Source organism: Chionomys nivalis, chromosome 3, assembly GCF_950005125.1.
Source record: "Chionomys nivalis chromosome 3, mChiNiv1.1, whole genome shotgun sequence".
Lineage (NCBI taxonomy): Eukaryota > Metazoa > Chordata > Mammalia > Rodentia > Cricetidae > Chionomys > Chionomys nivalis.
The window spans coordinates 80,484,335-80,509,889 of record NC_080088.1 but is presented as its reverse complement, the minus strand read 5'-3'; the positions used below and the strand labels follow the sequence as shown (position 1 = coordinate 80,509,889).

The window sequence follows — 25,555 nt, the reverse complement described above, 5'->3', positions numbered from 1 at the left end:
TACTTTAAAAATCTGTACTCTGAATTAGAAAATAATAAAAAAAAAAAAAGCCCAGGGCCAGCTGACTTTAACACAGAATTCTACCAGACTTTCAAAGAAACAGAAGGAACGTTGCCCAGTTCTTTTTATAAGCCCAATTATTCTGATACTTAAACCACATAAAGACCCAACAAAGAAAGAGAACTACAGACCAACTTTCCTTATGAATATAGATGCAAATATTCTCAATAAAATACTTGTAAACTGAATCTAATAACAACAACAACAAAAAAAAGATCATCCACCCAGTGAAGTAGGATTCATCCCACAGATTCATAGAGTTCAACATTCTTAAATCAATTAATGTAATCCACCATGCAAACAAACTGAAAGGAAAAAAACCACATGATCATCTCATTAGATGCAGAAAAGGCCTTTGACAAAATCCAAACCCCTTCATGATAAAAGTAGGGATACAAGGTACATACCTCAAAATAATAACAAGTACATACCTCAAAATAATAACAAGTACATACCTCAAAATAATAACAAGTACATACCTCAAAATAATAACAAGCCGCCAGTCAACGTCAACTTAAATGGAAGGAAACCAGGAAAAAGACACGGCTGTCCACTCTCTACATACCATATAGTATTTAAAATCTTAGCTAGAGCAATAAGACAACTAAAGAAGATCCAAGGGGATATAGATTCCAAAGGAAGAATCAAAGTACTTTTATTTACAGATGAAATGATAGTATACTTATGTGACCTAAGAATTCTACCAGGGAACTCCTATAGCTGTCAAACACTTAGCCTTCCTATATACAAATGACAAACAGACTGAAAAAGAAATCAGAGAAGCAATACTTTTCACAATAACTAAAAATAAATAAATAAAATATATTGTGGTAGCTCTAACCAAGCAAGTGGAAAACATGTATAATAAAAACTTTAAGGCACTGAGGAAAAAAATTGAAGATGATATTACAAAATGGAAAGATCTCCCATGCTCATGGATCAGCAAAATTAACAGAGTAAAAAAATAGCCATCCTACCAAACGCAATCTACAGATTGAACGCAATCCCCATCAAGATCCCAACACAATTCTTCACAGAAGTTGAAAGAACAATTTTCAGATTCATATGGAAACATACACACACAAAAACAGATTATTTGAACAATCCTGAATAATAAAAGAACTGCAGGACTACAAGTTGTACTACAGATCTACAGTAATAAAAACACCATGGTATGAGCATAAAAACAAACATGGTCATCAATGGAACTGAACTGAAGACCCAGACATAAATCCAGCAAACATATGGACACCTGATTTTTGACAAAGAAGCCACACATATATACTGGGGGAAAAGACAACATCTTCAACAAATGGTACTAGTCAAACCGGAAGCTGCATGGAGAAGAATATTAGACAGGCTCATACTTATCACCCTGAACAAAACTCAAATCCAAATAGATCAACAACCTCAATACATGGCCAGATACATGAATCTGATAGAAGAGAAAGTGGGAACAGCCCTGAACTCATTGGCACAGGAATATACTTTCTGAACAGAACACTGATAGCACAGGCACTATGATTAACAATTAATAAATGAGACCTCATGAAATTGAAAAGCTTCTATAAGGCAAATGTCACTGTCATTCGGACAAAGCAGCAGCCTACAGAATGGGAAAAGAATTTTACCAACCACACATCTGACAGAGAGCCAATACCCAATATATATTAAATAAATAAAATCATAAAATTATCAGATAAATGGGTGGAACTAGGAAAAAGAATCATCCTGAGTGAGATAACGCAGACCCAGAAAGACAAATATGGTATGCATTCACATAGAAAAAGATGTTAACTGTTAGGCCTTGGATAGGCAAGCTACTATAACCACAAAGGTTAGATGTAGAGAAGTAACTAGGGACTAGGGAAGGATATCTCAAGGAAGGGGAGATGGAATACATAATTATGAATGGAGGGAGGGAATCGGGGATGGAGAGAGACTGGAACAGGAGGATTCAGGGAGAGGGAAGAAGAAGGAAGTAAGGGAGGGAATATAGAGAGGAACAGCTAACACTAAGAAACACTGAGGGAGCCATATGGAAACCAACTACAGTAGAAGCTTCTTAAAATATATACATACGTAAAAGAAATCTAATGGGGAGAGAATGCCTCAACCAGACATTTCTAGCTACCAAGTAAAACCTTAGGACCAAGAATCCATTACACCCAATCAAGTAGTTAGACATAGAAAGGAGACCCCCAAGAAATCCCCACACAACTCAGGCTATTGCCAATAAGGCTACTGGTGGCTCGCCACAAACTGATGGTTAAGGCCCTATTACTGAAGACAACAGCAACATGTCTCATTGATCATGAGAAGTCGAGCTTATGCTTAAAGAGCCTTTCTTTATCTTGCTAACTAATGTTGCACGGTATTGGAAGGTCCTCTGCATGCCACCAACCAAAACAAACCCTTCCATCTATGATGACCTGCCTGCATGATACCAGGTGCAATGGTGGCATAAAATTGTAACCAACTGCTATCTGGTTAGATTTAAGGCCCATTCCATGAGATGAAACCCATGCCTGATACTGTTTAGGGGTCCAAGAACCTGAGAATAGCTAGGCCATGGACCTAGGGGAAAACCAAACACTATTGAGCCAGACAGTGGTGGCGCACACCTTTAATCCCAGCACTTGGGAGGTAGAGGCAGGCAGATCTCTGTGAGTTCGAGTCAGCCTGGACTACAAAGTGAGTTTCAGGATAGCCAGAGATGAACAAAGAAACCTTGTCTCAAAAAAGAAAGAAAAGAAAAGAAAAGAAAAGAAAAGAAAAGAAAAGAAAAGAAAAGAAAAGAAAAGAAAAGAAAAGAAAAGAGAGAGGGAGGGAAGGAAGGAGGGAGGAAAGGAGGGAGACAGACAGCGGACAGAAAGACGGACAGAAAGGAAGGAAGGAAGGAAGGAAGGAAGGAAGGAAGGAAGGAAGGAAGGAAGGAAGGAAGGAAGGAAGGAAGGAAGGAAGGAAGGAAGAGAAGTTAGCAATAAAATAACTCCTGAGGACATTTTGCCATACTCTTAGATCAGTGTCTCAGTCAATCAACATCAAGAAGCTTTCTCCTGCCGGAATTGGTAACAAACATAGAAACCTACAACAGAACAATGTGCAGAGGGTCACCATCTTGGTTATGGTGAGCATTAAAAAAATGCTTTTTATTTAAATTCAGTGTCTTTTTCTTCTTTTGAATGTATATGTATGCGTGCTATGTATGCATGTATGTACCTATGTGTGAAAGCCCACAGCTGATCCTAGATGTCTTCCTCAATTGTAAGCTATCATATATGTGTGTGTATGTATATACAGAGAGATGGATGGATGGATGGATGGATGGATGGATGGATGGATGGATGGATGGATGGATGGAGTCAGTTTTCTTCTTCTGTGGGAACTAAGGGTTCAAACCTAGGGTGTCAGGCTTGGTTGCAAGCACCCTTACCTGTTTAACCACCTCACCAGCCCTCCATCTTACATACTGAGTTAGGATCCCTCACTTAATTCAGTAGATGGCCAACTTGCTGTGGGGATCCCTGTCCCTACTTTCCAAGGCTGGGATTACAGGTGGGTCATCACACAGCCAGGTAGTTACATGGGTCCTTGGAATCCAAATCCTGCTTTATCTGGTGGGTCATCTCTCCAGCCCTAAAGTCAATGTCTTTTAAACAAAAGTCTTGACAGAAACCATCAGTCCCTAAATCATTCTTGAAAAACTGAAATGGATAAACAGAACAATGTTTCTTTCTCCAATCTTCCTGTTGAACCTCCTCCCACCCTCAAAATGAAAAAAATACAATAAAAAATAAAGTCCCATTCGACACAGAGACTGATTTATAGAGGTCTATTTGGGCCAACAATGCTTGTTGTTTCATTTCTTTGGGTTTCTTTTTCAACTTATTTAATAAAAAATGAGCAAAACAAAACATATTGTACTTTTAGGTTTCATAAACACTAAAAAAAATTCACAGGAGCTAAAATAAAAATTGTTTTCCTTCTTACCCTTTCCACCCAGGGAAATAAAATTTCCCACCAAAATCAAAACACTCTTTTGCTCGCTCACTTGGCCAGCGCCCAAGTCTGAGAGGAAGAATTTTGACGTCAGCAGGTCAGCTCAAGGCCTTGCAATGTGCGTCTGTTTCTGATTTGGTTTTCTGTTCTTTGCTGGACATCCCCCATCCCACCTCCCTTCTTTTAAACCCAAACACCAAAAACACAAAAGAGATTTAAAACAACTTGGTGAAAGTCCCAGACACTAAAATATCTCATCCACAAAGCTGAAGCCCTGAACAAAGCATCTGGGTGTATATAGGAAGCATGACTCATCACCAAGGAGAGAAGTCCTGTTTCTCACCCAAGTGGTAGGAAATGGCTTGATGGTGCTGATCTTGGAAGGACAGTCAAGCTCTGGGAACAGTGTAGGCATAAGGCAGAGTGTTCCCAGGTTGTGTTGGGGTCAAGTGGGGTAGGATATGGACAACATAGCTACCTTCCTGGTATAACAGTTATTCGCTGAGCCAGGAAGGAGGGTGCAGGTGAAATGAAAGAATCCCATCTTCAACTGTAAGCATGGCACTCAGAAATAGGGTGCTCATGAAGAGGAGTATTTCCTTCTGATCAAGCCCATGACCAAACCCCAGGACACAGTATTAAAGAAAATAAAACAAACAAACAACAACAAAAAAAAAAACAACACTACTGAGAGCTGGTAGATCCCTTAGTTGGCAAATACTTGCTCTGCAAGCATGAGGATGTAGGTTTGCTTTCCCAGCACCCAGAAGAGCCAAGACGGAAGTCACGCCTATAATGCCAGCACTGGAGAAGCAGACACAGGAGTATTCCAAGCTCTAGAGCCAGTGAGAGACCTTTTCTTAAAAGGAGAGCTAGAGTTGGATTAAATTAAAATCAAAGTGGAAGCTGGAGACATGGCTCGGTGGTCCAGAGAACTTGCTGCTCTTGAGGTCCTGAGTTCAATTCCCAACACCCACTCAGAGGGCTGTAGTCACCTGTAACTTCAGCTCAAAGATAACTGATGCCCTCTACCGGCCTCCTCAGACACCTCCATGCGCATAGAGACACTACACATATGCACATATACATGAATAAAAGTAAAATATTTAAAAACTAAGAAAGACAGTAACTGAAGAAAACATCCAACGTCAACCACTGATCCACACACACATACAAGCATGCACACATGTATACACACATGTACCCATCTGCAATATACCTGTCCACACACATGAACACATACACACATATACATACACATGCCCACCTGCACACAATGCCAACACACATGAACACAAACACATACATGTTCACATGCCCTCCTGCACACCCAGGTTCCTACATGTGTGCACTCTTGTACACATGTATGCATGCTTGCACATATCCATCTGCACATACACATGTACACACACATGAACACATACACACACACATACAGAATTTAAAAGATGTAAGTGGTGGTAACCGCATTCTTAGCCAACGCACTCTGGTTTAGCACAGTTGGAACTGATAAGGCTTCATCATCAGTTCTAAACAGCAGTTAACAGCGTTCTGTGGTTTTCTTGAAGGTGGTATATGTTTCTTTCTTTCGAGACAGGGTTCTAAATAGCTCATGCTGGCCTTGAACTCACTATATAGCCAAGGATGACCCTGAACATCTGCTCCTCCTGCCTCTACCTCCCAAATGCTAGGATCACCGGTGTGTACCTCCAGGCCTGATAAATTCGGTGCTGAGGATGCATCTTAGCCAAAGAGTCCTCTTTTAACAGCTTTAACTACATCACCAGCTTCCATCCAGCTACTTCCCTGGACCCACGCACAGGACTCACTTGCTGGAATTCATTGTATAGCCAGAAGGGCACTCCGGGATGCACTTGTTGTTGTGAATGACGTATTGGTGACAGCCGGGCTTCCTAGAGTTTCTGCATTTGTAGTGAAGGTCTTGGCAGAAGCTGAAGTTCACACAGCGCCAATCCTGGAAGTGGTAGTAAGGGGGTGGGCAGGTCTCCACACAGCGACCATCCAGGTAGAAGTTGCGACAGGCCACACATTTGGTGGGGTCATCGGGTTCCGAACAGTTGCCTAGGCACTCCTTGTGGCAGCACAGGCCTTCAGCTGTGCAGCCATGTGACTTACAGATGGTCGGACAAACTAGAGACAAGAAGAAAAATAAAACAGCTGGTCAAGGACTTTGTCCAAGTACTGTCTGCAAAAACTGCCAAACAAAATAATAACAATAACAGCCACACTTAAACAGCATTTGGCACGTGCCTGACTGGTCTGTGAAAAATGGCAGTAGCCCCCAAAGCAACTCTGTACTTGGCAAAAGTTAAACAATCACCTGAGCAAGGGGAAGGCAAGAGGCCTAATACACAGCATTTGCCAGTTACTATTACTAATTACCACCAACTTCAGGCTACTGAGAGGAAATCAAGGAACCAAGTCCTTGACAAGAGACACAATGTAACACACCGTTAAATAAAGCTTCCTATAACCATACAGTCTATGTCTATGATAGATACAGTAGTAGACAATAACTTCAAGGGCACACATACTTTTTTTTAACATTATGCCAAGGACAAGAGAGATAGCTCAACAGTTGCCAGCACTTGTTGATCTTGCAAAGGACTTGAGTTCAATTCCCAGCACCTACAACAAGTGGGTGGTTCACTGTAACTCGAGCTCCAGGGTATCTGACGCCCTCTTCTGGGCTCAAGAGGCAACTGCTCATGTTACATATGCACACACTTAAGTAAAAAGAAAATACTTTCTGAAAATGCCATACAATAGCGAAAAAGTGGTGGTTTCCATCATTTGTTTTACATGTGATTTGTTTTAACTGTAGGTTTGCATAATTTCATTTACTGACTTAATTACTTACCTATTTATTTATATATTGCATTGTTGGGGATAGAGCTCACAACTTGCAACTATCAGGCCTGGTTTCTAGCACTGAGCTACACCCCAGTCCTTCATTGGTGGATTCTAGGTAGGCTCTCTACAACTGACCCATGCCCCCAATCCTTCACTGGGGGATTCTAGGCAGGGGCTCTACCACTAAGACACATCCTCTGCCTTTGTATGTATTTCATTTGGAGACAAGTTCTCATTAAATTACCCAGGCTCTCCTGGAACTCTGTAGCCTAGGTTAGCCTTCTGCTTGCCATCCTCCTGCCTCAGCCTATCACAGGGTTACAGGACCTGTAACCACTTCAGGCTCTGTTGCAACTTAAAAATAGGATCCTGACCTCTACCCCAGTTCCTTCCATCAGCCTTTTCTCCCATTATCTCATTGTTCAACACTTCCTAATTGCTTTTTTTTTTTTTTTGATTTTTTGAGACAGGGTTTCTCTATAGCTAGTTTTTGTACACCAGGCTGGCCTCGAACTCACAGAGATCTGCCTGCCTGTCTCCCAAGTGCTGGGATTAAAGGCATGCACCACCAACGCCTGACTGCCTCTTCTTATATATATGTCAGGGGACACAGGAACAAGTGTGGAGGTCAGACGACAATCTGGGGTATCAGTCCTCACCTTCCAACCCAGCTCTGCCTGGGTTCTGGATTCTGAACTCAGGAGCCATCTCTCCAGCCAATTCCTAACTGTCTCTTCATTGCACCCCTCACTTCCCAGGCTGCGTATGAATATCTGTGACTCGGCTGACTCTAGCCAATCCTTGGTCATGTGCCTGATCTGCCCTCTAAGGTGCATCCCTCTCTCCTTCCTATACACTCTGGAGCAAAATCAGACAGCCAGGAACCAGATTTCTCCCAGATTTTCAAATTTAATTCTCCCAACACTTAGTGGGTCCCTCTCCACTAGCCAAACCTGGGAAGAGAATTGGCCTCCAAGCCCCACATACAAGCAACACTATCCAATTTAATTCTCTAGCATGACAGAAATATGAGCTGTCCAAAGGGTAGTCTCCTGCGGCCTATGCTATAGCTAATGAACAGACAAAGCAAAAACAAATTTTAACTAAGGTAAATAACCTAAAAGCTTCCATCAGTGGCTGAGGGTGTGACTAGAGTGCCTGCCTAGTGAACAGAATACTGGCTTTGATGCTAGCATCACAAAAACCTGGGCATGGTGGTGCACCTCTGTCATCCCAGAACTCAAGAGGTGGAGACAGGAAAATCTAGAGTTCGATATTTAAGGTGGAACATCAAAGAAACACCTGATGTCACCCTTAGGCCTCCACAAGCACATACAAACACACAGAGAGATACATACATACATACCACATATACATACATATGCCATTTTAAACGAATTAATTAATAAACAATAAAAGCATGTATCTGGCTGTGCAGCATCCCCACCAGCCATTCACACATAAACCAACACTCTGTCCCTGCTCATGCTTCTCACAGCCCCTCCCTGGCACCAAACCCACCTGCCTGCTTTCTGCCTCGGCAGGAACTGTGTATGAGTGTAATCCTTTATTTTCCAGATTTATCCACATGGTAGCATATGTCAGCAGTTCCCTCTTCCTTTTTAGGGCTGATATTATCTTCACTGATCCAATCATTTAACAGTGGCCACAGAGACAGCCTTTACCATTGGGATATTACAAATCATGCTTCTATGGATATGGTGTACAAATATCTCTTTTGGTCCCATCTTCAATTCTCCCATGTATATACCCAGAAGTGGTATAATTAAATGTATGCTGATTACACTCCCTGAGCATGAGAAGAGGATGCTGGGTGTTCCACTTCATCACTCTCTATCTTATTCCCTTGAGACAGAGTCTCTCACTGAACCTAGAGCTGGGCTGGCAAGCAGTAAGCTCAGGCACATACATGACTATTCCCTGCTCTTTACATAGATGTTGGGGATTCTTCATGCTTACATATTAAAAACACTTACTCAGCCTCCTCTCTAGGCCCAACTATGTTAATTCTATTAATTTTCTAATGAGCCACCATGCTGTTTTTATTCAGCCACTGAACCATTTTACAATCCCTTCACAAAAACTATGATTTCGCCGGAGGAGCCAAGTTTTTATGTTTCAGTTCAATGCACTACAACTTCAACTGTAATTACTACAGCCAACTCTCAACTCTTCTTTGGGGCAGAACAGATTTGGAGACTAAACATCTTGTCGGGGGAGGCTAAGGAAATGGCCATCCACCTTGAGGAAATGACCTAGAGCTCACCAATGAGACTATGCTAGCTGGCCAGCAAGCCCCATAGACTCTCCCTCCCCACACCAGCAGAGTCTAAGGCTCCATGCACACATGGCAAGCCTACTATGAAGCCACATCCCGTTGCAGTCTACCCTCCTTTCCTTATGGGCACCAACAACAAACCTAAGTGTAATTCTGTCATGGTCCAACTTGGACAACCAAGGAGTTTATTGGACATATGTACAGAGCACGGGAGCTTGGGTGGCCCCAAAGCAGCAACATCACAGGAAAGCCTCATCCCAGCATGGACGATGATGTCTCCAGGACTGCACAGATAGAGCTCTCCCCTCCATCCTCTATACACCCTAGCACTAAGACCACGAGTCCATGGGCATATACATCTGACTGGGAGGTACAGGAGAAAGCAGCTAGAATGTTGGGGTGGAGGTAATCCAGTGATCCACACTGCCGCTCATCCTATGAGAGAATATCTTATCAACAGTTTGCAGGTCTGACTGGGGGCTGGAGCAAGGGGGTGGGGGAGGTGGACAAAACAGTTTATTGTAGGTAATCACAGCTATTCTAATGAAGTTGACCTGTTAAGCTCAGAGGACAGCACCCTGAAACACCTCCCCTAGTCCCTTCCCAGCTATTATGAGTCCAGAAATACAGAAGGCAAAGCCAAGCAGGGCCAACTGTGCCAATGTTATCATCATTAGTCCAGCTCTGTCTAGGGAGATCTGAGGGCTGAAATTCAATTGGAGGAAGCAATAATTCAAGCAGGCGATTATCTTAGGCTCACAAAGACATGGACTCTCCCATACAACACACATAAGAGCAGGAAGAAGCCCATTTCCTGGGCCAGGGCTGCAGCTGAGGGTCAGCCTTTTTCATTCACAAGAAGCTTCATCAAAGCCCTAATAAACACTTCCCAAACACATAAGCTCTGCAGCCCACACAATACTAAAAAGCGGCCAATGGTTGCAAACAAAGCCAGGGCAGACAGCCAGGCACTTCAATCTTGCACTTTGCACTGCAGGATTCCATTTATAGGACATCCGGGAAGAGGGAAAGAAAACATCGTGACAAGGCAGACACCGCTCACTGGCTACCAGGGGCTGGGGAGGATCAGGCTGTAGAGGCACCAGGGAACTGGGGGTAAGGGAGGGGCATGGTCAAACTACTCTTTCGCTTTTAAATTTTATTTATTCGTGTATTGGGGGCGGGGGTTCACCTGCAAGGACCAGAGGGAGAGATCTAGTTGCCATCTTCTTTTCTTTTACTATTTACTTGTGGAAATTCATATTTGCACACAGTGTATCTTGATCATACTTACAGTCCAACACTCCCCACCAACGCCCCTAAGAATCCCTCCCTCATATACATCTCCTCCCCAATTTTATGACCTCTATTTTAAGCTTATTATTTATTTATTAACCCATTAAAGGCCTATTCCTTTGAGACCTTGGAGCTAGGCTAGAAACCAGCAAGCCCCAGGGCCACTCCAAAGCACTGGGGTTCCAGGCTGGCATATGGCCACTGCCAGCTTTTTCTCTAAGTGCTAGGGATTACAAATGCAGATCTCACGCTTGGGCAGCAAGTGCTTTTACCCACTGAGTCATCTCTCCAGTCCTCAATCTCTATCTAGTCTCTTTCTTTTGGTGTTGGTGACTGATGAACAGGTTGTGCCAGAGCTGGTGGTAACCGGTGCCTGGAACAGGACTCCAGAGGGAGACATACTCTGAGAAGCTGGCAGGTCAGTACTAAGTAACAGATACAGAGTCGTGAGACACAGCAGGGCGACTACAGATAACAGCGGCTGTCCATTTGGGAAAGCAACAAGAAAGGAATGACGATAAAGGGGAGAATAGATTGGGGGGACTAATAAGCCCACCCCCATCCCAGGCCGAGGGGCATCTGATGACTGCTGGGGGTAAGGGAAGGATTCAAGTTTGGTTCTGATTGCTTTTGCTTTTGTTTTCAGGTTGTAGCCAGAAAATGCCCAGGTTCCAACGGAGAGGCCCCACGTTCATGCACATACCGGCAGCACTTAACGGACTCTGTGGATTTCAAACAGAGGATATGGAATTTGAAGGAACACATGGGGAGGAGTCGGGGGTGAATATAACTAAACTACGCTTTAAAATGAATGAAATTCTCAAAGAATAAGTAAAAACAATTTATGAAGGAGAAAGGTTTGAGAAGAGATAGTTTGGCTTGGTCTGCTGGGTTTGGTTTTATTTTCCTTGCAGTGCTGAGGATAAATAGCAGGGCCCCCTATCTACTAAGCTAGTGTTTTAGCCCAAGGAGCTAAGTGTCGGACCTCAAATCACAGTAAACAGTGTGTGCAGGCTCCAGATCCAAAGGGACACAGGAGAGCCTGCCTGGTATCCCAGGGCTGGTAGGCTAAGGAGTGAAAGGCCTGTCTCAGCCCATATAAAAACCTGCCTTTAAAAAAAAAAGTTTTATAAAGGTTCTTTTGTGAGCATTCTTTTTACTACAAACTCAGTACAAGAGCCAGAGGGTGTACCCAAAAAATAGCTGTGTTCTTCCATGCACCACTTAGTAAACTGTTCTGATGTCATTCAACAAACACACATCAAACCCACAGCATGCTGAGTGTTGTCATACACATCTGAGGAAAACAAGCGGTTTTGTTCCTATTGAGCAAGGGCAGACCACAGGTGGTACAGCAATGCCATCCCTAACCTCCAGAAGAAACAAGGCCCAGCTGTGTTCTCCCATTGCCCACACCTGCTACTGCAGGACACAGGCTTGGGCTGGGGAGGGGGGAGTGAAAATCTTGTGGGCGGGGGCGGGGGAACCTATGGCTTAGCTGGTAAAAATTCACTATGCAGAGTCCTGGGCTCCATAGTGGTTGCTCGCCTGCAATCTCAGCACTCTAGGGGCTAAGACAGGAAGATCAAGGTCAACCTTGGCTACAAAGTAAGTTGGAAGCTAGCCTGGACTACATGAAAACAGAGAAAAGGAACCAGAGGAGGAGAGAGGGGGGAGGAAGAGAAACAGGGCTGGAGGAGGATGAAAAGGAGAAGAAAAGGAGGTGAGTGAAGAGAAGAGAGGGAAGGAGGAGGAGGAGAAAGTCTTGGAGTGTAAACCAGTAGCCAGGGTGTGCAGGTCAATTTCCTTTGCTTATTGTCAACTTGACACAAGTTAGGGTTTTCTGTGCAGGGGGACCTCAACTAAGAAAATCTTCCATCATCAGACTGGCCTGTGGGCGAGCCTGTGGGCATCTTCTTAAATAGGGATTGACAGAAGGGACACGAGGGCCTTTTGGCTCCCTGTAGAGACAGACCTCTACCTAACTCCCCCAAAATGATTATCCCAACTCTTCTCTCCCTAGTCTGTTACCCACCCTTAGGGGAGATGTCACTTGTGCTTGATGGTCTGCTGGCCTCTAGTCTATTGGTCTGAGATCACCTAGATTGTAGGCCTTTTTGTTTAGAACCTGCCCTCAAGCTGGCAATCAGAACTTGATCTCTTATTTAAGCTCCTCCTTCAGGTCCCTGCCTTCACTTGGAAGCATAACCAGAAAAAAATCCTTTCCTCCCCAAGCTGCTTTCGGTCATGGTGTCTCTGGTAGTTTGAATGTAACTGGCCTAGTTTGAATGTATAAGCTCATAAGGTGTGGCACTATTAGGAGGTGTAGCTTTGTTGGAGTAGATGTGATCTTGTTGGAGGAAGTGTGTTACTGTGGTGGAGGGCTTTGAGGTCTCCTATACTCAAGCTACCCCCAGTGTCTCAGACCACTTCCTATTTTGTGGACTTGTAGGACTCTCAGCTCCTTCTCCAGGACCACGGCTGCCTGCGTGCCACCATGTCGCACCATGTTGATATCAGACTATGAAACTGTAAGCCACCCAATTAAATGTTTTCCTTTATATGGTCATGGTGTCTCTTCACAGCAATAGAACCACTAAGACAATGTCCATCACAACAACCGAAACCAAAGTAATAAAGAATAAATTTTGTTGCATGAATTATTTATCCTGTATGTGTCTTGTGATTGCAAGATCCTCTTCTTAAGGACTCCAGTCAAAAATGTTTCAAATAGCTTTGCCAGTAACATTGAGATAACCCAGCACTGACCTCTGGATAGGGTGTGTTGGGAAAAGCATAGTATTTGCATATTTTTTTCTCCAAACAATAACAATTCATCTTAGAAACAGTCTATAAAACAACTGCCCAGTCCAATGTTCTTCAAAAATGTCACTGTTGTACAAAGAAAAACAAACAAACAAACAGACACCACTAAGATGCCTCAGCCAGTACGGGTGCTTGCTGCCAAGCCTGACAACGTGAGTTCAATCCCTGAGACCCGCACAGTGGAGGACTGAATTGAGCCTGGCTCTCAAAAGCCACCCTCTGAGCTCCACGAGCTCCCCCTGGCATATTCATGCCCTCTCAACACAAACAAACAAATGTGATAAAATAATAAGTAAATAAACTGAAGAGCTGTACAGACAAAAAGAAACTAAAGTGAGACTGCTACTAAATGTGAAGTGCTATTTGGGTCAGGAAGGAAACACTCCAACAAAGAACACTATTAGGACAGTCGGTGAGATTTCAAACTTTTATATAGTGTGGGAAGGCGCAGTCAGAACTACGGAGTCAGTTCTGCCCCCCATCATGTGGGCTGGGTTCGCAGACTTTTATGGCCAGCACCTTTACTGGTTGAACCACCACAACAGCTCCAAATGATGAGACTTTTCCAAGAAGATTAACATATTCTACTAGTGTTGGGTTCCTGGTTCTGGTCACTGTACTACTGTGTACGGAATTTTTTTATTAGAAACCCACTGAAGAAGTAAGGAACATGATTATTGTTACAGACTCCAATGATGAAAAAAGTCTATAATACTCGCATAGGAATAGATTACAGAAATAAAAAACAGGGTAAAAATATCAGTAACTGACTAACAGTAATCCAATTCCTGCAACTTTTCTTTCTTTTTTTTTTTTTTTTTTTTTTTGGTTTTTCGAGACAGGGTTTCTCTGTGGTTTTGGAGCCTGTCCTGGAACTAGCTCTTGTAGACCAGGCTGGTCTCGAACTCACAGAGATCCGCCTGCCTCTGCCTCCCAAGTGCTGGGATTAAAGGCGTGCGCCACCACGCCCGGCAATCCTGCAACTTTTCTTTAAGCCCAAAACTGCATCAGCGGACAGCAAGATGGCTCAACAGGCAGAGGCTCTCCTGCCACACCTGAGGACCCAAGTTAAGCCCTGGGACTCACATGGCAGAACAGCAAAAAACAACTTCTGCATAGCTGTCCTCCGAACTCTGACCTCTACACACATATACAAACAAGGAATAAATATTTTTAACTGCATCAAAACGAACAATCCATTTGTCCAATGGAAGGTTAAATGCTATTGTGGCAGAAGACCAGCTGTGCATTGTAAATAAATAACTAGTCCACAGAAATGCAGCATTGTGACCCCCTCTCCCTCTGCTTCTCAAGCTTTAAACCGTTTGCCCTTTTCTTCCCAAACTACACACGTGAAACGAAACACGGAAACCACTATTTTAGTGTCTTCACAATACTGCACACATTAATAACACTTTATGACATTTCTTTCCAAAGCCTGCCGCTTAAATACACACACACACACTCCTAAACACCATTGCTTTCCAGAAATTTCCAAACAGGAACAGTTGCATCATGGGCCTGAGGGCACAGTCGCAGTCAGGACCTCTCAGCCCTCCTGCCGTCATTGTGAATTTTAGAAACTCCTTATAGTCATGTCTTTGGTTTCCATTCCAGACCTTTCTCTCCTGGATCCCGGTTCTCTGAAGTTTGAGTCCCGCAAGTCAAATTCCTACTACTTGGAATTTAATAAATGATTTAATGGTGGTATATGGTGGGGCAGGATCCTGAACTGTGACAGTTTTGTGGTCAACACTAAAAGCTCACTGAGCACGCGACTTTGAAACTGAAAGGCGTTCCTTTTCCATACCAGGACAATAGGGGCAGGGTAGGCGCACGCGCGCTGGAGACAGCTTGACTTCTCTGCGCAGCTCTCCAAAGACACTTGGTGCTTTTGACGCGGCGGGGGCTGGGGGAGGGGGTGTCTGTGTGCGCACCTAGAGGTTCAGAGACAACAACAACCTCAGTCCGCAACCGAGAGTATGCAAACGAAGGGTGCGGCCTGGCTACTCGGAGCCCCACCCCCCGTGAACGGCGGCGGCCGAGCGACACAAAAGCGTGCAGCACTCCGGCTCCGCTGAATTCCAGGTCGGCTGATGGCGACTGCAGCGCCGCCCTCCGGCTCAGCCAATGGGCGGGCGTGCTGCGGGCTGCTGGCTCCGCCACCCGAAGTGCGCGGGGGCTCTAGCCTCCCTAGCCTCCAGCTGCGGCAGCTACCCGTGTCTGGGACGCCGCGAGAGGGCCTCTCCGAGGTGCAAGCTGCATGGGATTGGCCTGGAAAGCAAGAGACTTTGCAAAAACCTAAAAGGGCAGAGAAACCCTGTCTCGAAAGCCCCCCCCATAAAAAAAAAATAACCTAAAAGGCGACACTAGGATCGCAGAGTACAAGATGCATCCATCGGGTAGTGCGAGATGCTGGGCGTGTGCCCCGAGGAGATCCGGTCACCGCGTGGCACAGCCTGGGACACCCCGGCCCCAGGCCTCAACTGGAGAGAGGCCCAATGAAGGGGTAGCGGCTCAACGGGATCACACAGCTGAATCCCCTTTGTGGAATTGGATGGGAAGGGAGCAAGGGTGTCCTCACATCAAGGTTCTTTGAATTGAAGACTGCAAATTTGTACACTCCAGGCTTCTTTTCAATTTCAGTACTCTAAAGAAGAGTTAGGGAAAGTTATGCAATTAACAGGCCCCTCAGTCATTCATTCGGATGGATGGATGGATGGATGGATGGATGGATGGATGGATGGATGGATGGATGGATAGATATTTGGGGGCAGGGGCACTGGGGAAATGACTCAGTTGGTAAAGTACTTCCTTGCCATGCAAGTATGAAAAAGACGTGGCTTTAGCTCTCTAGCATGCATCAACAAAACCCTGCAGTACTAGTTTGTAATCCTAGGGCTGAGGAGATGGAGATCTGGGGATCCCTAGAGTTTCCTAGCTACCTAACCTGGCCAAATGAGTAAGTTTCAGGTTCATTGAGACTCTTGTCTCAAAAAGTAAGGTGGAGAGTGGCAAGGAAGGCAATGGACATTGAACTCTGGCCTACACACGTGGGGACACACATACCTACAGACATGCACATACTACAAGTAGATATGTGTGTGCATATCCCAAGTATGCATACATATATATTCCATACACTGTGCATAATTACTTGATATATTACTATTTTTAAAATAACCTTCCCCTTTAGATGTGAGGAAATAAAATAATAACTACTTCATTAATGCCAGCACACCCAAAACTGAAAGTGGCCCCCTGAAGGGACTGACTTGTGGTTATCATACAATGGTTATATTTGCAATGGATTATGCTCAAGTGTTCCCCAGCAGGGAAGAATGATACAAGATATGCCAAAGCATGACTCACCAGAGTCCTATGCATAGGTCACAGCTGATGAAAGGCAAACTTGACTACTGAAGAACAAATCCAAGGAGGAGTGTGGAGCCAAGGGGCAGAGTGAGCAGGAAGGAGGAGTCTAGTGCATGACACCTTTGAGAGGTGGAGTTACCAGGACTTAGTACCCAGACAACGCCAGTTTCCACCTTGGGAGGGTGGTGATGTGGCTCAGCTGGTGTTTGCCTAGCAGGCAGGACACCCTGGCTTCCATCCCTAACACCACATAAACTGGGCATTTTAATGCCAGTACTGGGGGGGGGGGGGTCAGGAGTTCAAGGTCATCCTCTGCTATTCAAGCAGTTTGAGACCAACCTCTACTGAGACCCTGATTGGGGAAGGAAAAAAAAAAAAACACTGAACCTGAAAAGTGACTTCTTAAGTTACCCCATCCTGTTCTGAAAAATCTCTCCAGCAAAGAGCTTTGGACCTGTGTTTCTTTTTTAAGATTAAAAAAAAAAAAATGTTTTCCTCATGTATGTATAGAATGCACACATTCTAGGCAGCTAACAGTAGAAGTGAGGTGTGTGTGTGTGTGTGTGAGAGAGAGAGGGGGGGGGGGATGCACATTTGAGAGAGAGAGAGAGGATGCACATTTGAGCCACCATACAAGTGTGGCAGTCAGAGGACAACTAACTTTGGGGAGTCAGTCCCCTCCTTCCACCATGTGAGTTCTGGGAAATAAACTCAGGCCATCAGGCATGGCGGCAGGCATCTTTACCTGCTGAGTCTTCTTGACAGCCCTGAATTAAAATTTTAAAACACCAAGTGGCAGTGAACTGTCTTTTGCGTTTGCTTGGTTAAGCTCCTTGAAGCTTACTTCCCAGGTAAGAACCCTGGTAACTGGAGGCACAGTGCAGAGCACTGACTGTGCTTTGGGTGTGCTCTGCTTTCTTTAACAGAGACTATCTTCTAATACTCCCACTGCACTTTAAAATGCATACTGTTTAGTTTCAGCCCCATCCATCACCATGCTCTTTTTTTTTTTTTTTTTTTTTTGGTTTTTCGAGACAGGGTTTCTCTGTGGCTGTGGAGCCTGTCCTAGAACTAGCTCTGTAGACCAGGCTGGTCTCGAACTCACAGAGATCCGCCTGCCTCTGCCTCCCAAGTGCTGGGATTAAAGGTGTGCGCCACCACCGCCCGGCCCACCATGCTCTTAATAACAGTATTATCTGAACTCTTTGTTACCTAATGTGTGTGTGTGTGTGTTGCATGTGACTATTTGAGTGTACATGCCACTGTGTACACATGTACACGCCAGAGCAGGATGTCAGAAATCTTTGTCTGTTGTTCTATATCTTGTAGCCTTGAGGACAGGGTCTCACTGAAAGGGAAGTTCATGTGTTCTGGCTAGGCTAGATGGATGGCTGGGGGCTCTCAGGATTCATCTGTCTCTACCTACAGGGAGGCATCACATGCAGCCATACTTAACTTTTTACATAGGTGCTGGGGATTTGAACTCAGGTCCTTATGCTTGTACAGTAAACACTCTTACGTACTGAGATATCTCCCAGCACCTTAGCTGAGTTTTAACTACATGATCCAGGTATCCAGGTGTTACTGGAGTCTGCCTGAGTTTTCTGATTTTCTCCTGTGTACCTACACACACACACACATGCCTGTGTGTATATTTGTGTAAGAGGTATACATGTGTGGGTGTAGATACATGATGTACTTTTTAGAAGGACATCAGAGGAAACCTTAATTTCTGCTTTTTTGGCCCTTCATCTTAAATTGGCCTTAAATTTCAACAAGCAGGCCAGGCTGGCTGACTAGCAAGCTTCCATAGATGTACCTCTCTCCCTCAAATCTCAGCATCCCTGGGGATACAAGCTTGGAACACTCCAACTAGCTCTTTACCTTCCATATGGGTTCTTGGGACTTTTGACTCCACTCACAAATGCTTTAGTGATCAGGCTATCCTTCCAGCCCTCATTTTCTCCTTTTAAATCTCCAACAATTTTCTCTCAGTCCCTCTTAATGCCTTGTGCCTGAGATTCCCGGCTGATCTTTCTCTACTCGTGTTAAGCCATATTTATAGGTTTTCTGTGTCACTGGAGGGTGGGGGATATTAAATGTTACAACTTTCTAGATGAGAGAGCAAGTACCACAGCTTCCAGAGGAAAGAGCAAGTGAGAATGGGAAAAGTCTCATTTAGCAAGGGGGGCTGGGGAGGGGCGATCTCAACCACGAAGAGGTCAGCTCGTGTGATCAATGACTTTTCTAAAGTCAGTCCATTGCCAGCTAGGGTTCCTGCAAGTCCACAGATACCTTTTTGCAGGAGCCTCTCTGCAGCTACAAGCCAACTGGGGTTAGGGACAAGAAGCAGGACACTGCTAGACAGCGTCCTGAACTGCCACCAACACAGTGAAACTGGCCACCAGATCTCACAGTAACAAAGGTAATATAGGTTTTAGTTTAGTTCCTGATTGAATTGGTTCCCAACACTAGGAAGGCTGGGTGTGTGCATGTGCGTGTATCTTGTGTGTGTTATCTATGTATGTGCATATATGTGTGCACACACATGTGTGGTATATGAAATAGACATGGCAACAAAATAGATTCCTCAGAAAACCCTAATCTTTATTTTGTTTATTTATTATTTCTTCATTTACTTATTTTTATATGTACTATATAACGGTGCACATGTATGGGTGTAGAGGCTAGAGGTCGATGCGGGTTGGACATAGCTACTGAAGTAGCTGCTGTACAAACAGGAGTGAGTTTGGAGCTCCCATGATAAAAATCAGAGGCAGCAATACAGCACTGAGTGAGTAGAGACAGGAAAAGATGTTCCAGGGGGAGCATCTTGGCCAGCTAGCTAGCTGAATCTCAAGCTCCAGGTTCAGTGAGAGATCGTGTCTCAAAAAATAATGATACAATAAAGAGCCATCCAAAAAGGCACCTGAGATCTGCCCTCTGGCCTCTACATGCACATGCATGTAAACACACAAATGCACATACATAAACACATATACACAGAGGGGAAAAAAAGGAAGAAAGAAACAGACAAAAGAAAGACAGGGAAACCTGTCCCTACCGTACCCTCCCAGAAAAGCCACAGTCAGATCCCTCCAAGTGTCCCTGAACTTCTGAACTCATGGTCTAATCTCTCCATCTTCCCTTTCATCCTCCCCATATTTTTCCCCAAAGGCTCCAACCCAAAAGGGTTATCAAGCAATCTAAATAAAACAAGTATTTTTTTAAAACCCTAATATAAGGTTGTAAAATGACTTCATTTCACACTGTTACCTACACTGCCCTTTACCACTGCCTGGAAATGTCTGCAAGGGCTCCCACACAGTAGCAGAACACTCAGGATTGAAAGGGAATGCCCTTTGAACATGGAATGCCCAATTTTCCTCTCAAAAATCAAGATTCGAAAAACCACAATTTGAGGGCTATTGAGCACATTCCTCCACGAAGCCTATGATTGTGGGATACCAGGGGAATTGGGAACGTGAACCTTGAGTGAAATCTGGGCTCACAACTAAAATGAGCTGTTTGGTTTTGTTTTTGTTTTTTAAGGGAAGTGTACACCCTCTAATTCAGCTTACACATACGAAATGGGGGAAGGGGTTCTGAGACTGCAAGGAAGCTGGAAATCAAGAAATTCTTACTAAGAAAAACGAAGCTATAATCTTAAGGAAAACAAAGGTCCCCCCAGTTCTATCCTCCCACCCTGCACAGAGAATGGAGAATCACAGGAAATTTGGCCTTAAATGTGGAAAAGGATTTACAAGGAAGCACCACCACCCCTTTCTACTCTTGCAGCTACAGGAAAAACACCTTGACCTCGGTGCTCTCAGATGTTCACCCCTTGAAACCAGTTTAAGGCAAACACAATCAATATCTCCCTCCATGGGACCTAACCCCTTCCATGGCCAGCTCCACCTTCCCTTAAAGACTCTTGATTGTACTTGAGCTCCAACTCTTCCTTTGAAGCCTCAAGATCAAAGGTTCACCTGGGTTCTCACACTCAAAATCTGTCCCCAAGTCCCCTTCCTATCTGTTTCCTTGGCAGTTGTTGCCCTTGACTCTCCATTATTCACTGAGTCCCACAGGATACAATGTTAAATTTGAATGTACCTTAGCAATGGAAGGAGAGCGGAAATCCTTGAAAATTAAGCAGTGAATACCCAAATAGAAACTTTGTTTTAGCGAAGTCTTAATACACACAAAACACACTTGTGCAGATGCGCAGCTGCAGAGAACAATTCTCAAGAGTGTAAGAAAGGACAGCAGGGGCGCTATGGAAATACATGGGAGGAGCCAAGAAAAGCCCCGCCCACTAATGATGGCTCCGTAGAAAGGGGGGGGGGGCAAATAAGTCTCCACCCACTCATGTTGGATCCCTGAACACCAGTGAAAGGTTCCTCCAGCCCTCTGAGGCCAGTGAGCTAAAATTAGAGAACCAGGGCAGAGCCTCGTCAGGCAGAGAGAGTATTTACATCTGTGGTTAGAAGTTAAAGCCAGACGGCCATAAAGACCTGGGGAGAATCTGCTATTCCCTAAAGGATGCTGGGATATTTTGGCCAAGTGTCCTAACTTCTCTAAGCCTTTCCGAAAATGGCGTGTCATTAGGCCTACCTTATGGAGCTGACGCAAGGAGGAAATGGTTCTCTAAACTAGGCAAGAAGCCCTCCCCATCTCTAAGACGCCATGAACTCACAGGCCGCAATCCTCTTGTTCTATTCTGTACAGCGATGTCAGCGCTTTCCTTTGAGCAAGGTACTATGCCAGGTGTTCACCAATGTAACTTGGGTTTTTGTTGTTTCATTTCTAGACACAAGATCTCATACATCAAAAACTGACCTCCTGCCTCCACTTCCTGAGTGCGGGGATAACAGGCGTGCACCACCACACGGGGTTTATGCTGAGGTTTATGCAGTGTTTGTGTATGCTAGGCAAGCACTCTACGCACTAAGCCACAGCCCAGTTACTTTTGATCCTCAAACACTCATCAGCTGAACAACACAGCACACCTCATTGAATGCCATAGCTCTGCACAGCCATTTAAAGGAGCTAAAACCAAATTTTACGATGCCTGTTTCTTACACAAATGCCAGATGCAGAATATTGAAGATTTAAGCAATAACCATGGTTGTGGCCTTTCTTAAATTCTGTACAAGAAATGGTGCATCAATCAACTTCTGTTCCACAATCTGGAGCCGTGGGCTGGGGATGTGGCTCAGTGGATAGAGAGCTCACCTAGGTTGCACAAACCCTGGCTTCCATCCCCAGCACCGCCTAAACGGGGACCGCTGGTCCATGCCTCCATGTCATCCCAGCACTGGGGAGGTGGAAACAGAAGAATCAGAAGAGTTCAAGGACATTCTCAGTCAGCTACATAGTGAAATGGAGTCCAGGCTAGGCTACATGAGACCTGTCTCAAGGAAAGAAAAATTGTGCACAGAGGGTGTGCCCTCTGATAAATCTGCTGGTTTATTAAGCAATAAGCTAAATTTAGTTTGGGGGACTGATCCTCTTCTCCCTGCCAGCCCTCCTGCTCATTGTGAGCTCACTTTTAGCCTCAACTTTCCCAAGGAACTAGTCTGTGCAATGTATTCCAGCAAACATTCTTAATGGCCCAGGGCTCTCAGCCAGGTGAGTTCCGGATTTTATTATGAGTAACAAATTAAATCGACTGGCAACAAAAGCCAACAGCCTGATCTGTTGACCCTTGTGAACGGAAACATGGACAACTACATTTGCACAGGGTCAGGGAGGGGCAAGCAGGTGCTTTCTCTCCCACGGATGGAAAGCCTTGGAGCCAGCCATATGGAAAGTCCAAAACTGTTCTGAAAAGATTCACAAATAGCATGCTCCAGGCAAGAGACAACAGGCACTCCTTTCTAAGAGAATTTTAGAGAGAGTATAGGAATAAAATCCGGCCCCCACTCTTCATTCTTCAGTTTAGGCTTGCTAATACTACTGCTGGGAAGTCCCATGTCACCAACTCAAGCCAAATGCTCCCAGCAGATCTGCCTGCTGTCTAAGAGGTAAGTTTACCAGCTTTGGCATGACAGACATTTTGAGCTGGCTTGTTCTCTGTGGTAGGAACCAACCTTTCCTTTGCACAACGTCTGACCGACCTACCCTGTCCTCACCTGCCAGTCCTATGCCAGTAGAACCTCCAAGCTATGACAACATGTCCCCAGACATATACAGAATCACCCCCAGTAAGAATCTAGAGAGCAGCACCCTTGAAAATGACAGGCAGGACCATGCAAGTGAGGAGACAGAAGTAACAGAGCCACAGCTGGGGCCAGGACTCAGCTGTAGAGGACCTGCCTTGTGTTGTAGTGGCTTTTCTGTCGCTGCGATAGAATACTCTAACAAAAGCAACACAGGGAAGAACGGGTTTATTCTGGTTGATGGTTCTAGAAAGCTAGAAGCCACCATAGAGGGAAAGGCAGGGCAAAAGGAAGGAAAGGCATGATGGCAAGAACAGGAAGCTGGCTAGTCACATTTCCATCCATGGGGCGGGGGGGTCTGCCCCAAGGATGTACTTCCTCCAGCAAGGCTACACCTAAAACTTCTCCAAATAGTGTTACCATCTGGAGACTAAGTGTTCAGATACAAAAGCCTGTAGGAGGCGTTCCTCGTTCAAACACAACACAGTATACTTGGAGGCCAGGGTACCGTCCCTAGTACCACATGCATCAGGCACGGAGGTGAACACCTGTAACCCTAGGGTCTGCAGGACTTGGTGAGCTCCATCCATACCAGTGAGAGGCCTCATCTCTACAAAGGTTGATGGCAGGCTGGAGAGATGGCTCAGTGGTTAAGAGCACTTGCAGGTCTTTTGGAGACCCAGGCTGATTACAAGTACCCATGTCAGGTTGCTCGCAATCACCTAAATTAAATACCTTCTCTGGTCTCTGGGGATGCCCACACACATACATACACATATACATATATACATGCACACATATATGTATATATACAAACAGAATCTTAAATGCAAATAAATCTAAAAGAAAAAAGGTAGATGGCGTTCTTAAGGCATGATACAAAAGAAGAGAATAAAAAAAGGAAGATGGGGAAGGAGGTGTAGAAGTAAGAAAGAGAGGTCAGGGTGAGGGAGAGGGTTAGAAAGGGGAGGAGAGAGAGAAAAGTCCTCATACTGCAACAACATAGACGAAGCTTGAAGACATTATGCTTTGCATGTGAAAATGATCCTATGGGGACATGGTGCTGGTCTCCAGAGTCATCAATGCAGAGTCAGCAAAGCAGGTTCTCAGCACCAAGCAGGGAGGGGAATTGGTGTTTAATGACAGAACTTCCTCAGTTTGTGAACAGGAGAAAGTTCTGGAGATGGACGGGTCAACAGGATGGCTCAGTTGGTGAATGTGTTACTGGCCAAGCCTGACAACCTGAGGCCACATGGTGGAAGGAAAGAACGAACTCCCACAAGTTGTTCTCTGAGCTCCACACCCCTGCCTTAGCATGCCACCCAAAAAATAAATAAACAGAATTTTAAAAGTCTTTGATAAGCAATCAATGTTGCTTTGATATATCATATAAAAAAAACTGAAAAATCTCAAGGCTGGGAAACAACTCAGGTGGTAAATGCTGGCCACACAAGCGTGAGGGCCTGAGTTCAAATCCTCAGCATCCACAAAAAAAATCACATCAGTAACGTCACCAGCGAGCTGGGAGGGAGAGTCAGGAAGATGACCAAGCAGATCTCTGCCAGTCAATCTAACCAATCAGTGAGCTCCAGGTTCAGTGAGAAACACTCAAAACTAAGGTGGAGAGTAGTAGAGGAGGTGACCCTCCAGACTTGGTGCACACATACATTATCCTCAAAGACTAAAAAGTAGCAGGCTGAGGAGACAGCTGAGTGGGGGAAAGCACCTGCCATCAACTCTGGTGATCTGAGTTCAATCTCTAGGTCCCACACAGTGGAAAGAAAGAACCAACTCCACAACATTGTTCTCGAACTGCCTGCCACACGTGTTCTGTGGCATGTGCACATACATCCCAATAAATGAATAAAATGTAATAAACCTTTTTTAAGAGAAGAAAAAGGAATCTAAGAATCCTGGGCATACGCAACAGCACACAGGGAAGATGTGAGGATGACAGTGGGAAGGGCAGTCAGGATCTGAAGAGTTTAGACTGGCCTTAAGTTTACTACTGGCAGAGCCTCCTCCGTCCATTCCCCACTCTTCAGGATAACAATAGCAGTCATGATGGCGATAATGAATACAAAAGGGGTGCTTGGATTCTCTAAACACAGGCTTTCGGCTATTTTCAGCCTGGCCAGACAGTCTATGAATCAGCTCACTCATAAATGGCTTTTAAGACTGCCAATTGGGGCTGGGATGGGGCCTGGGGCTCAGTTTGTAGAGTGCTGGCCCAGCATTCATGAAGCTCTGCTTCCACTCCAAGCATGACCTAAAGTGGGTTGGATGGAAAATGCCTGCCATCCCAGCACGCAGGAGGTGTAAGCAAGAAGACAGGCAGCTCAAGGTCATCCCTGGCTGCCTAGTGAGGTTGAGGCCAGCTGGGCTACATGAGACCCTATCTCAAAAAGAAAAGTAAGACTGGCAACTTGAGCAATGTGTTTTCCCTTTACTGTGGTGGGGGCCTGTGGGGAGGCAAGATCAGCCCATACAGTTCTTGTTGCACGTCCCAGAACTACCTCCAAAGACAGTAATGAGCTCTAGTCTGATCAGGTTGGTCTGTGAGGAACCATCTTGATCTCAGCTGATACAGAGGGCTCATGATGAGTGGCACCATTCTCTAGGCAGGGGATCCTGGGCTGTATGAGAAAGCTAGCCGAGCATG

General features: G+C 44.9%; 1 protein-coding gene across 3 annotated transcripts in view; it reads right to left on the bottom strand.

The window, feature by feature from the left end:
• Insr (insulin receptor) overlaps positions 1–25,555 on the bottom strand; it is a 141,804-nt gene that overhangs the window by 56,809 nt on the left and 59,440 nt on the right. For all 3 annotated transcript variants that reach the window (XM_057763844.1, XM_057763845.1, XM_057763846.1), the window contains exon 3: positions 5,892–6,213. In XM_057763844.1, the coding sequence (XP_057619827.1) occupies positions 5,892–6,213 (322 nt within the window). The remainder of the gene's footprint in view (positions 1–5,891; positions 6,214–25,555) is intronic.